This window comes from Rhipicephalus microplus, unplaced genomic scaffold (assembly GCF_043290135.1).
Source record: "Rhipicephalus microplus isolate Deutch F79 unplaced genomic scaffold, USDA_Rmic scaffold_884, whole genome shotgun sequence".
NCBI lineage: Eukaryota > Metazoa > Arthropoda > Arachnida > Ixodida > Ixodidae > Rhipicephalus > Rhipicephalus microplus.
The window spans coordinates 14080-27314 of record NW_027465437.1 but is presented as its reverse complement, the minus strand read 5'-3'; the positions used below and the strand labels follow the sequence as shown (position 1 = coordinate 27314).

The window sequence follows — 13235 nt, the reverse complement described above, 5'->3', positions numbered from 1 at the left end:
CGTAAATTAACTGCCATATCGTTTATGCAATTTTGTCTGGAAGCTAGGATGACGAAGCTAACACTTGCATCTTCTAAATGCCCTCACAAGTTTTCCTAAAGGGGTAATAAAAAACGTCGTAGTACTAAGCTCCTATCATTTGATCTCCATTAATTAATTGGCCCCAATAGCACGGTACGCATTCTATTTTCATTTGGCTTACATCGGAGTGTGACGAAGGTCACGGGTTTGATCCCAGCCGCGGCGGTCGTATTTAGACGGAATCAAAATGCTACATGCTCGTGTACTGTGCGATGATAGTGTGCGTGGAAGAACAACAGATTGTCAAAATTTCCGCAGCCCTCCACTAAGGCGTGTCTCATACAAATATCGTGGTTGTGGCGCGTAAAGCCCTAGATATTATTATATAATTGCGTTGCAACCAATGTGGCTAGTAATTGGACCCTCGCTATCGTGTTTAATAGCATAAAGTTTCCGAACCAGCACGGTGGGTCGCGTGGAAATTTTCTATGACGCACACGTTTTACCACGGACAAGTTATGATATTTAATTAAGCAATGCTATTTTAAGGCGTGTGTAATACATTGCTTTTGCCTTATCGTAATTAATGAGAAGGAATTTCGTCCCGCCAAAAAAAAAAAAAAGAAATCATGTCTTCCTTGACTGCTGTAAAGCCGGCTTCACGTCAAAATAACCAAAACTGCAAAAAAGCCCGCTTGCCGGTGATGCTGAATTCGTACACTGCGCTGTAGTGTCTAGACTTTAGCGTGAGCTGCAACGCACATGTCATGACCGGAGCGGAAACCTCAAGAGTCTAGAGGATGTGGTTATTTAAGCGATACGGATTCACCCCACTTTGTGTCTCTTTTTTTATTTTTGTCGCGATAATATTCAGTAGCTCGTCAAGTTCGTAGCGGGCTCACTAGACGCGCTACGCTGTTGTGTAAGAAGAAGCAGACCGCTTGTGATTCCCTGCTAGAGTGCTGCTCACGAAGAGATTAGCCAGTGTGGTTGTGACAAACAACTCGGCGCAAATCACGGAAAATGTTCCAAGGGTGGGGATCACAAAGTCCCCGCTACTTGCGGCGAGTCATACAGGGTGTGCCCGTGATGAAACTGCGTCCGGTAAAATGAGTCTGGTTCTGGTGATGTATCGGCGCGTGCGCGAGTATCAGTCTATCTCTCTCCGTTACTGAAGCATCTTCTTTCCTCCAGTTGCGCATCCCTTGCACGGAGTCGTTACGATAGCAAACATATGGCATTGAGAGCATGTTTCTGCGCAGCTCTGTCCTGGAGAGTCACCACGCTGCGTTTGCGTTCAAGTTGACCCTGTCGGACGAGAAGGTCAACATCTTCCACAAGCTTGATCGTGACGTTTATCGCTCTGTACGCCTCTCAATCATCGACATGGTGCTGGCCACTGAGATGACTAAACACTTCGAGCACCTCTCCAAGTTCCTCAACGCGTTCCAGAAGCCTATGCAAGAGGAGGAAGGCTTCGAGGCGGAGGTACTTGGCCACACTCTTGCAACTAAGTCGTCGATTTTTTTTTCATTTACTGTTTCTGTCCACGAATAAATGTTAGCATTACTAGCTTATTAATGTCCTTACAGCAAAAACCTCGCACGTACTGCCGCTGTCGCGTTGTTACATAAGCGGCATGACACCTTGCAGCCGTTGCAAGTTGTGACGTCGCGTGCACAGGCGCATGCACGGCCTTACAAATATGCAGACCCGCTCTGCACGAGTGACATGTTGGAAGGTTTTCTTGTTTAACCGAAGATCCGCATTCGCTCAGGGCGCTTTTTTCACATTTATTTTAGGGAGCCTTCATGTGCACGGAGACGCGTGCACCTGAAGGCTCCCTAACCTATTTCATAAGACGAAGCACGTTTCGACTGATATTACACGCCTGCATAAATGCATATGTGCCTAAACCAGGGGTACAGACCTTGTCATGCCTGATATGCTTTTTGTACTTCACAATTTTTCGCGCACTCAGTTAAGATGAATTACCAACTCGCCCAGCAGTCCGTGCTTCTCATGCTTTTTGAGTGTGCCTACCAAGCGCCAATTAGGACTATTATGCTGAAATAAACTGATTGATTGATTGATTGATTGATTGATTGATTGATTGAAATTTCAAAAATTGCACCTGTCGCGATATTTCTGCCGACTTGTCATGCGTAGGCTCATACTTGCCTCTTAGAAAATAATCTGGGACAGTCGGAGACCGGGAATTATTTTCCAAATTGCCAGAACTTCAATTCCCAGAAGGCGCTTTTGTGTTACACTTGGGATGTTCCCGTTGTTCAAAATCCGCCGGGCAAAGGGGAGCCGCTGCACCGTGGTTCTAAACTAACTGGTCCAGCAGCAGTACATGAAGGAGCAACCTTAATGCTCCTCCTGGAATTAAGGTAGATTAACCAGATTATCGGTCATCGCAAGGCCGCCGTTTTGCTCGAGCACTATTCTCATTAGCGGTATTCATATTCCGATATTTAGTGCACATGCGCTGACGGCTATATGGACACTGCTTGTGTGTATAATTACACTGTGATTAGGTATCTTTAGTCATAAAGCAGTGGTTTAAATTGGAAAAAAATTCAAGCAGATACTGCTAACTCATTTTGAGATAGCTGCCTCGCAACAGATATTTCTAATTGATTGGCCATCCTTGCACTCTGTTGCAATATTGCGTAGCCCAAAACGTACGACTTCGTGACATGTTTGTTCACGTGAATGTGGGTGTTCTGTTCGAGAGAAATGTAGCTTTACTAAACCATTCTTCTTATGAATTGCGGCGACGTGTGATGGTCGAAGCTCTAACGTCACCGCGCTACGCATTTGCAGCCCTTGCAAGAGCATGGAGAGTCCGCCTCATTGCGCTCCGCCGAAAACATCATCCTCATCAAGCGCATGCTCATCAAGTGCTCCGACGTGTCAAACCCAGCTCGGCCCATCAACCTGTGCATTCAGTGGGCGCACCGAATCGCCGAAGAGTACTGCGCCCAGGTGCGTACAACTGGCTGCCTTTTGGAAAGATGCTGCACGCTTTGGAGAGTCTCAGTATGGTGCCAGTGTTGTACTATCAGTCCAGTTTTTTTTTTATTTTAGAGGTTTCTTAAAATAAACTGAAACGTAATGCGTCGCAGGATTGATAGAGTTTGTCTTGGTAGCATTGATTCTACTTTTTAGACTTCGTGAAGAAAACTTGTGTCAGCATAAATGTCCAAAGTATATGCGGGTGCCTCCCCACGCGTCTCAAGCACCATCGTTTCAACTTTCAAAAAGTCAGACAGAGAAAACGTCGTTTTCGAATGTCTTGGCTACCTATGAAGCAGGCTCTGCACTGCTTTCGTTAAGCAGGCGAAAAAAACCTGCTTGCCATTCATAGTGATCGCACTATAGCTGGCAAGCAGGTTTTTTTTTTTTTTTTTCGCAAGCAGCCATTACTGGCAAGCAGGTCGCGCTCAATGTGTATAACGGGACAGCACGAGCTTGGGCCCGACAGACTAAATAATAATAAAAAACGTGGCCATTTCAGCAATCTGCAAGCCCACTACTTTCTGCATAGTTAATGCATAATGAGGACTGTTTGGAACGTGCGCGTCTGGTCTGAAAACTGTTTTTTACAATTATAAATGTACTGTTGTCAGGTGCAGGTTCATCTTAAGGTGTTTTTTTTTAATCTGGTACAGTTCAAAGAATTTGGCATGCTTCTTTTGCTCTTCTGTCCTTTTAGGAGTATTTAGAACATTTATGGCTCCGTGGTAATGGACGCACAGTCCTCTTTCTATAACGGCTTAAAGTCGTCAATGTGTTTTAACTGCTCAACTGCTTAACTTGGTTAAGAACGTTTCCCAAAGTGGTGCTATAGACCCGCAAGTTTTTAGTGCAAATCCGTAGTACCAACTGTTCTTTTATCTATAGGCTGCGCTTCGTGTGCTGAAAAGTCATATACGGTTATAGTCGAAGCGCTGGTAACCGGCAGTTGTTCCTCCTCGGGAACTGTCTTTTGCGCAGACGGACGAAGAGAAGCGTCTCGGCCTGACGGTGGTGATGCCCGCTTTCGACCGCGCCACCTGCAGCATTCCAAACTCGCAGACGGGCTTCATCAACTACTTTGTGCGCGACATGTTCAGGGCCTGGTCAGGCAAGTTACCCTCCTCGGCATTTATTTCGTGTACCCGCAGAAACATGCGTAAGCCCTAACCGCAAGCACGCGATTTCCTTGCGACAGCGACAAACGACAGCTACGAGCGACGAGATTTGCTATCGCGTCGCACGTTTCTGGAAAACTTGAAAAGATAGCCTGTTGCTCGGAAGCCAGCGTGGCGATTTCCGGCAATCTGGCTGCGCCCCTGGTCCTCGCTTCGGTTGCAATTTTCGCTCGGTGCTTTTCACCCGCGCGTATACTTCTAAAAATGCAAGGTATCGACTACCTTTTTTTTTTTTACATTCTCATCCCACGCGGAGAGTGAAAAGGCGGCCGTATCTTGTCTTAAACCTTGTTGTCGAAGGCCTGTTTTGATGTCTCGACGGTAGCTTGTGACAATTTGGTCGCTCGCTACAATGCGGAATCGTCGTGCGAAGTGCGTCGTAGCCGTCGTAGCGTACGCTTCTAAAGAGCCTGTCGTGGTTAAACTAAACGTTGCGAAAAAAGAATGCCGTGAAACGTTTTTGTGGCTTTTTTTTATGTCACAGAAGACAGTAATAAACTTGGCATGTTGTCACCGACTAACTTTTTAAACTTCTATTCGCAATTTATGGGTATGCACACGATAGTTTTCATTCAAGCAGCAGTGTCACTTTGTTGCAAGTTTGGCGCTGTCGCTAGGACATCGCGTGCATGCGGTTATAGAGCTGTACGCACACCAGGTGCGCCCTCGCAAGTGACGTTCTTGATGAGCTAGAGACGCCGCGGCGCAAGGGGTTTATTTCGCAGGGTGTACATATGTTGCTTTTAAGAAAGCCACATTGATGAGATGCGCGTTATTCAAATGGGCCGGGCTAGTGCAACGATCATACTCCAGTACTATTTCTTTTCACCGGCTACCACCTGTCGTATTGCGCATATATTACAAAGCAATAGAACCCATCGTCGGAAGTCGTTACGCTATACCTGTTTTAATTTGGCGAAGTCATGTAATACAACCTGTCACACGGCAAATCTAAATGTCAATTACAACGAATGACATTTGGCGGACCTAATGTTCTTTTACCTGCGTTCTGTCACACGACTAAAACAAATGTAATTTTGAAATAGTGACTATGACCTTCGCCCACCTAAGCCGTGGATTTTGGGAGAAATAAAAACAAAACTAAAGCTTTCATGTAACATGCGTGTATCCACAAAAATAGGTATAGGTAAAAATGTGCTCTTATATAAACGCGGCCGTTTTAAACAGCTTGCCACAGTTGCGCGGTACACTCAAAAATTAATATGGCCAACAATATCACCGGGCATGAGTACAGTTATATAACAGTGAACTGAAGCGGGGCGCATGACTGACTTCCCGGCTGCAGAAATCACGGCGATTTCGTGTAGTCACCACTTTGGTCACCACAAGATTTGCAATCGGACGATCAACTTGCGTGATAGTAGCAACGACAACATAGCGAAAATGAAACAGGGCCGGCGCCCAGCCGCTGCAGCTGAGATTACTTTTTATAAACTTTCGCGCATGCTAATATGTCATCATACCAGTACAGTTAAACCACGTTAATACGTCCTTGGCGGAGGACGGCGGCATAAGTACGCACTATACACTTACTATGCATTAACCATGCACCAGCTACAAATTTTCATCTCCTGACATGCATCATCGCCGCCAAGAGGAAAAAAAAATAACTCTGTGCCATGAGAAATATTGCCTAACGTGCCCACCGCAAATCCATTTTTTCTTTTAGTCAAAGCAAACAGAAGTTTCCGAGTCTCGCACAACCACCCGGTAGCACGCGGTGGCGACGCAGATGAGCATTTCGAAACTACAGCGGGATCCGGCATCGCATCGTGAAATATTTTTATCAAACCTTCTAGTAGGTTACACTATCCGCTCACATATCCGATATATATATATATATATATATATATATATATATATATATATATATATATATATATATATATATATATATATATATATATATATATATATATATATATATATGCATGAATGTCATCACGATTTACATGTCATCGCCATGCTGATGTTGCGGTGGTTTTCGTTCACGTGACGTTTTGCAAAACTTGTATGGTATGACATGACTGCATGCATGGAAAATATAAGTGACGGGCCGTAACATGGAAACCATGGCACGCATGTTGTGTAAGGCATGACTACACGCCACGCTCATGGTGTCCTCGCGGTCGTTTCGCTAGTTTCACATATACCAAATTTGATATTACGTGATGTAAATGAACGACGAACGTAAATGACACGTCCAAACATAATTATGATATGCGTGTCATGTAAAACATTACTACATGCTACGCTCAAAGCGCGCTTGCGGTTGTTTCGCCAGCTTCACATATGCCATATTTGATATTACGTAACGTGAATGGACGACGAATACAGATGCCAGGCGCAAGTATGATAATCATGGCGTGGAATTCATGTACGGCATGATTTACGTCCGCCTCGTAACGTGGTTCTGGTTTTAAAGTGACATATCAGCCTTCCTCGTTCGTGCTTCGCATACCATCGATTCCCACTGTACGTGGAATCTACATTTTCTGCGCATAAATGTTTACACAGTAAAAGCTCGTTAATTCAAATCTACAATTAATTCGAACTTGCTATTAATTCAGACTTACCATTAACTCGAACTTACAATTTCTTTCACCTGCTACATTTTCTGCGCATAAATTTTTATACAGTAAAAACTCGGTTAATTCGAACTTACAGTCAATTCAAACTTGCAAATTATTCAAACTTACGGATAGTTCAAACTTGCGAAAAGTTTTAACTTGCGAAAAGTTTTAACTTGCGAAAAGTTTTAACTTGCGAAAAGTTTTAACTTGCGAAAAGTTTTAACTTGCGAAAAGTTTTAACTTGCGAAAAGTTTTAACTTGCGAAAAGTTTTAACTTGCGAAAAGTTTTAACTTGCGAAAAGTTTTAACTTGCGAAAAGTTTTAACTTGCGAAAAGTTTTAACTTGCGAAAAGTTTTAACTTGCGAAAAGTTTTAACTTGCGAAAAGTTTTAACTTACGAAAAGTTCGATCTTACGAATAATTCAAACTGACGCCCTGGTGCCGGCACAGCCCTGCGTACTTCCATGGGGGAAAAGCTCCCGATAGTTTCAGCACGCCGGTATCTATCTATACGACGGTTAATTCGAACTGGGAGCCCCCGATTTCCGTCGCTCCACACTGAAGTCGGCCCAGAGTGATCACAATATGTTTCAAAACTAAACAAAACTAAATTTACTAGAGATGCAAGACAGGACTGCTGCATTTCTCAGCAAATGAGATTTAGGAAGCTGCAATGGAGCTCTTGGGTAAGCTACAAGCGATGTACATGCGGTCGCGACGGAAGAAACGCAAGTTGTTGAATTAACCTTAATCTGGTTTTGAAAACACTCAAGGGAGACCTCCATTACATTTAATTTTGATTGCTCTGACTTTAACATCTAAATATACGTGTTTTGGAGCATAAATAGCATCATACATTTCGGCACTAAGACTCATTGCTCACATGAGTGCACGCCAGTGTTTATTTCTGCCGTATCGCTGACTGATGAATAATTTTGTCCGCTGTTAAAAGCTCCGTGAACTTAGCGATATCACCTGCCACAAATGAATAGCGTCTAGTTCGTGATAACGAGTCGGGCTCCTTTGGGTTCTGCATCGCACTGTGGAGCTCGCGCCTTAATTTTAACTCCGCTTTATTCAAACAATTTTATTGTCCCTTTCGAGTTCGAATTAGCGAGCTTTTACTGCATTTGATTTTTTTAGAAGCAGCTTCATTACAGAAGCATCTGCCATGCTATTCAAATGGTAGCCTCCTTCTTTCTCTCTTACTCAAATAAATTAGAATCGGAAAGATGCTTTTGTTCCCGTGCCGAACAAAGTTTTATTGTATCCGTTGCATGTATATTAAAAAAAGAAACGTAAACCATTTACTCACCATTCAAAGCGCAACGCTGACTCATGAGTTCCCCGTAATTATTTCGCTCGAACTATCTTACATTGCCTGTCCTTTACACATGCACGCAGACTTCGGCGAGTTCCCGGAGCTCATGGAGTACATCGAGAAGAACTACATCTACTGGAAGGACAAGGAGCCGTCGTCTTGTCAGCAAGGAAATCGCTAACGGCTCGTCACCAGTTCACCCAAAGCGCAGAAGTGGCTTCAATCATCTTCACTCTTAGGGGTACAAGGGAGGGGAGTTACGACGAGTGGAATGGGAGAGTGAATGGGGGAGAGAGGACTCGCACGAATACGTTGAAAAAGGGAGGCTGCTGTGCTGCCTCGAGGACGCTGTCAAACAGTGTGGACGAACGCGGCGAAGCAGGAAAAAAAGCTCTCGGTGATTAACTGGGCGAGACGTCGCTGAAGCGCCCAGCGAAGCTATACTATTGTCTATAAACGGTGCCAATCGCTGCATCGACATGTGCGCGTGGTGCGTGGCGCGGCAACAGCGGAGTGCACCGCGCTGGTGTGTGTCGGTGGTGAAAACGGTAACTCGAGTGGCGTTCCGTAGCGTTCACAGACGGTGTCGCAAGAAGCCCAACGATCCAGAGCGTTGACACGGACGACGTTGCTCGCGAAAGTTTTTTTGTCCCGATTGAGTGCGTGGCCTTCCGGACGGGACTTAGAAATTTTTTTCTTTGTTTGCTTTTTTCCTCGGACTCTTTGTTGTCACCGCTTTCGCTGAGCTCTCATTAGCAAAAGGGTGGGCGACGGACAGATGCGGGATAACGGTTAGCTGAAAGGTAGGTGTGTGTAAAAAAAATGAAGAAAACGGTACACGTTTGTCTCAACAGTCCCTGCACCAGCCGCACCGCTTGTGTCAAGTGTTTGCCTCTGTCAACAAAGCAGCTAGCCTGCAAAGTGTCTCACCTAAACGTTTGCCTTTGCGCAATGTTTTCTTCTTCTTGCCTGCTTCTGCGAGCAGTGAGGCTTGTATGTATAGCTGAGCTGCGGCAGCGGGGCCATTGCGACGAAAGCACTCCATATGAACTCTGAAGCGTCAGGCGCGTGCTGAACCGTGTCGTTTTTGCTGCTGGGCAGCTATCGTGTATTATCGCTTTCAATGCGTTTACTAACGAAGCGCCAAAGCATGTGCGCTTCACTAGACTTACGGGAGTACAGACAGCAGTATATAAGTAGTTACCTCGGTTACGTCCATGGTTGCACTCGCGGAATTTTCATGCCCCATATTATTTCATGTTGACTAGTCGACAAGGCATTAACAGACAGAAAAGGTAGCAAGGTGCTTCATAGATTGCATTTAGCGCTGTCCGTGCAGCATGCGGGCGAGAAATTAAGGGTTGGGTAGAAGGCTCACGAGTGCTAGCAATGAACGTCCGAGAATTTTCGGGTTTGTTGCGAGTTTCAAGCAAGCCAAGCACGCCTTACGTAGAGTTGTAAGCTAGAATATGTAGACATCGGAGAACGCGCTCATAGAGCACAGCGAGCTTGGAAAACTACCGCAGGGTGTCATCGCGTGCGCAGCGCTAATTGTGTACGCGCACGCTTCGTTGCGCTGGTGGCGACACTGATGCAGCAGGACCTGGCAGTTGGACTTTAGCTGCAAAGTATAGGCAAGTTCAGGTCTTCATACGCAGGAGAGTTGTTCCATTGCAAAGAAACGGCATACGATAAAACCGGGCATGACTGATGGTCATCAGCCTCCACAACAAATTGTGCTGCTGCGTTTCCTTGCAGACACCTAGTGGTTACTTCACTGAACCGCAATCTTAAGAGACATGGCGTGGAGAGTGCTTAGCAACTGCACTTGAAGTTGGCACTGTTTGTGTTCGTAGTGAAAAACATTTAATTAAAAAAAAACATCTGTAGGCGTTCCCTATACAATAGGTGGAGTCTATTCCAGGACCCCGTTGGTTGAAGCCGTCGTCCGGGCTCTCGGCGAAGGCCTTCTGGGCCTCAAGGTTTGAGCAGCCGAGCAGGGCCGCCTCTCGCTCCTCTCGCTTAGGGTTTTGGTAAATAGTAATGAGAGGTGCCCTCGGAGAAGCAAATCGTGGCAGGCGAATGAGAAAGTAAGAACGTGGTATGGTTACGCTATCGCTTTCCACTCTCGCAGTTTTTTTTCCGGTTTATAACCAATATTTTCTATCGGTGCACGTCAAAATGACGTCGCGTGAAGGTAAATCAACATGCCCATGATAAGAAAAATAGGGAAGTACCTGCAGCGATCCGGCAGCAGCTTTATGACTGCACGGTCATTCTTGCGTCACCCTTCAGAAAGTGAGATAAGTGAAGAGCCTTATCAAGCGAATACGCAGTCACTTCCGCTGAAAGCAAATCGGCACGCTAACGCGTTGAAGGTAATTTATGGCCTGCATCGATTTTCTCTCGATTTACCTTCTTCAAGTGGGGGGAACTAAAATTCATTGATCATTCAAATCCCAAAAACTGTAGCCATCCCATCTTGTACAACATTTTTTTTTCCTTTGCAATCGTTTCGATCGCGGCAGCGTAGTTGCGGTGATTCAGGCAGCAGCAGCTTAGCAGTGGCATTCGGCTAAAAAAGAAAATTCATGCTGGCACTTAACTGGAGTCGAAATTTGATGAAGAGCGTATACGTGTTTAAGTAGACCGCTCTAGAATCGCCAGTCTCCAGCCTCCTCCTAACGCATCTGGGTTGCCACTAGCCGCGTCAGTCTGAGAGTCGCAAAGTTTGTTACCGATGAAGGTTTCGTGGAAGCGGTTATTTTCAGAGCACATATCAAAACCGAGTATGAAAGAGTACTAGTCCTCCTGACCACACACTTTTCTGTCCGTGCCAAAGAAGTGCACCTGTATAGCGACCGCGAATTCATTGTTTTACCAGTGTTCATTGCTCAAACAAGACTCCTCTACGCCCATCCGTCATTCACTTCACCGACTGTATCTCATGCACGGAAACAGTGTGTTGTGTCAAGGCAATGTCGCCGATTTCGTCACATGCATGCACTCTACTGCGATGGTGTAGCCACCGCTTCCTAACCACTCTTGCCCTCTATAGTGAATGAAACGGACTGGAAAAAGCGCACCACTTTTTTGTCGCCACGTTAGTACGACACCTTAATATTGCCTCTCGTCTTTGCCTCAATGAGTCGTGAAGTTACTGAGTGTTGCAGCTAGCAGAAATTCAACGTTGCATTCAGTATGTATGAAGGGCCTTTAACGAATGCTAAAGGTAATGTGCTACTTGTATCGCGTTTCACATAGCAAGGCGCATGAAATCATTTTGTCCGCTAAAATAACCTTTCCTATAATGACTTCGACCAAACCTAAAATGGCAGAGGCTTGCGGCGTACAGGCATCTGGGCTAAGTGTGTACTTAGACCTTTTTACGTACGGCATAAATGATTCTGGGCAGAGCAGGAATTGAGCTTCTGTTGTACGGCTGCGAATTGACGTAGCTGACTTTCAAAATTCCTCACAAAAGGGGTTCTCCAGTCGAGTGCTTTCGTGCCGCAGCAATTCTGTCTTGTTTTGTTCTTCTCTTTTTTACTTTATGAGTTCAGAAAGCTTGATAATAGTCGTTTAGAACGTCTCGGGTAGTTCACGCACTACTTCAGATACTGCGCGCGTTCACGTATATTTTTTTTTTACCATAAGTCTGGACGTCCAACAACTTCAAATGAATCTGCGATGCCGGCCGTTGTGCGTGAAACTGCTCGCCGTGAGGAAGGGCATACTATGTGCACGTTATTCCTTGTGATGATTGATGTCAGCGCGCAGTCCTCCATATTTTGTTCAGTACCTGCGGCACTCAGTAACAGCACGAAGTTCAGAGGTCGTATAGGCGCATGTTCGCGTACGCTGAACGTGGTGTCCGCGTCATAAACAGCTACGTGCGTGTGACTCTGAGTGTGCGTGTAAGAGTATATCATTAGTGCCAACCAACCACTCATTTCCCAATAAAAATGTTGCCAAAGCGGAGTCTCCCGTTTTTTTTTTCTGCTTCCGTTTGATTAGTTCTGTGTTTGTTTTTTACTTATTGTGATTAGTAGGTTACACACGTCGGGTGCGAGGCGCGGTGCACCACTAGAGACATGGGCTAAGTTGGATCACGTGACGCCAGAAACGGATGACCGAGTGATGCAGGAGGCTCCCCGACGCGCTGTGCTCGGAGGCAGCTTTGCAGTTGCTGTGCCAGTTGTCACGTGATCCCAAAGCGCGGTGGCGAGCTCTGGCGTTGGCAGAGCCTACGCTCCGCGACGTATGTATACAAGCGTCTCGGCATTGGCGTCAACCACTGTTTACAAACATAGAATAGCCACATATCGTGGTCCCCGTCACTGCATTCAATTCACGTCTGCTCACACTGCGGTGCTCTCGTGAAGTAAGCTGACGTACGTTATGTACCCGCGCATTTGAAATGGTTCAGGGAATTGCGAAAGCAAGCTCGCGACTAAGCCAAAGCTGTCGATTTTGACCTAAGCGGCCATTTGCGACTGAAACTTGGTCGTATGAACGCTTGAGGTGAAAAAAAAAAATCGTGGCCTAGTCGCTCTTTTTTTTTTTAATCCGCAAAACATGAATTGGCAATATAGCATCATTTCAACGTGTTACCGCAAGCGTCTAGCAACTCGCACAGATGACTGGTTTTTGGATCGTGCAAAAGTAATACCGTAGCGTAATTGGTGCACCGCTAAAGACATGGGCGCTGCAGTCACTATGGTGAGCTAAATTTGATCACGTGTCCCCACTTTCTTATGGACAAGTGGAAATGAATGGCCTTGTGGGAGGCTCCCTGATGTGCTGAGCTCGGAGGCAGCTTTGCAGTTGCTGTGCCAGTTGTCATGTGATCATAGAGGGCAGTGGTGAGCTCTGGGCTGCCAGCCCCGCCACGATGGTCGAGTGGTTATGGCACTCGATTGCTTACCCGAAGGTCGCAAATTCGAATCCCGCCTGCGGCTGCTGCATTTTTCGATGGAGGCGAAAATGCTGTAGGGCGGCGTGCTCAGATTTGGGTGCGCGCTAAAGAACCCCAAGTGGTCGAAATATCCGGAGCCCTCCACTGTACGGCGTCTCTCATTATCATATGGTTGTTTT

The 13235-nt window shown here is 45.8% G+C and overlaps 1 protein-coding gene across 1 annotated transcript; it reads left to right on the top strand.

Moving 5' to 3' along the window:
- Nucleotides 1-988: 988 nt before the first annotated feature.
- LOC142795811 (high affinity cAMP-specific and IBMX-insensitive 3',5'-cyclic phosphodiesterase 8B-like) lies at nucleotides 989-12119 on the top strand. Its single transcript, XM_075886135.1, has 4 exons — nucleotides 989-1509; nucleotides 2854-3015; nucleotides 4027-4156; nucleotides 8222-12119. Exons 1-4 carry the CDS (start codon nucleotides 1270-1272, stop codon nucleotides 8317-8319), a joined length of 630 nt encoding a protein of 209 aa, XP_075742250.1. The 5' UTR covers nucleotides 989-1269; the 3' UTR covers nucleotides 8320-12119.
- Nucleotides 12120-13235: the final 1116 nt, after the last annotated feature.

Excerpts from the sequence above, each read along its gene's own strand:
- LOC142795811 (XM_075886135.1), top strand. The coding sequence starts at position 1,270 with ATGTTTCTGCGCAGCTCTGTCCTGGAGAGTCACCACGCTGCGTTTGCG. Across the intron at positions 3,016-4,026 it reads CCGAAGAGTACTGCGCCCAG|ACGGACGAAGAGAAGCGTCT; the intron begins GTGCGTACAACT and ends TCTTTTGCGCAG. Across the intron at positions 4,157-8,221 it reads CATGTTCAGGGCCTGGTCAG|ACTTCGGCGAGTTCCCGGAG; the intron begins GCAAGTTACCCT and ends ACATGCACGCAG.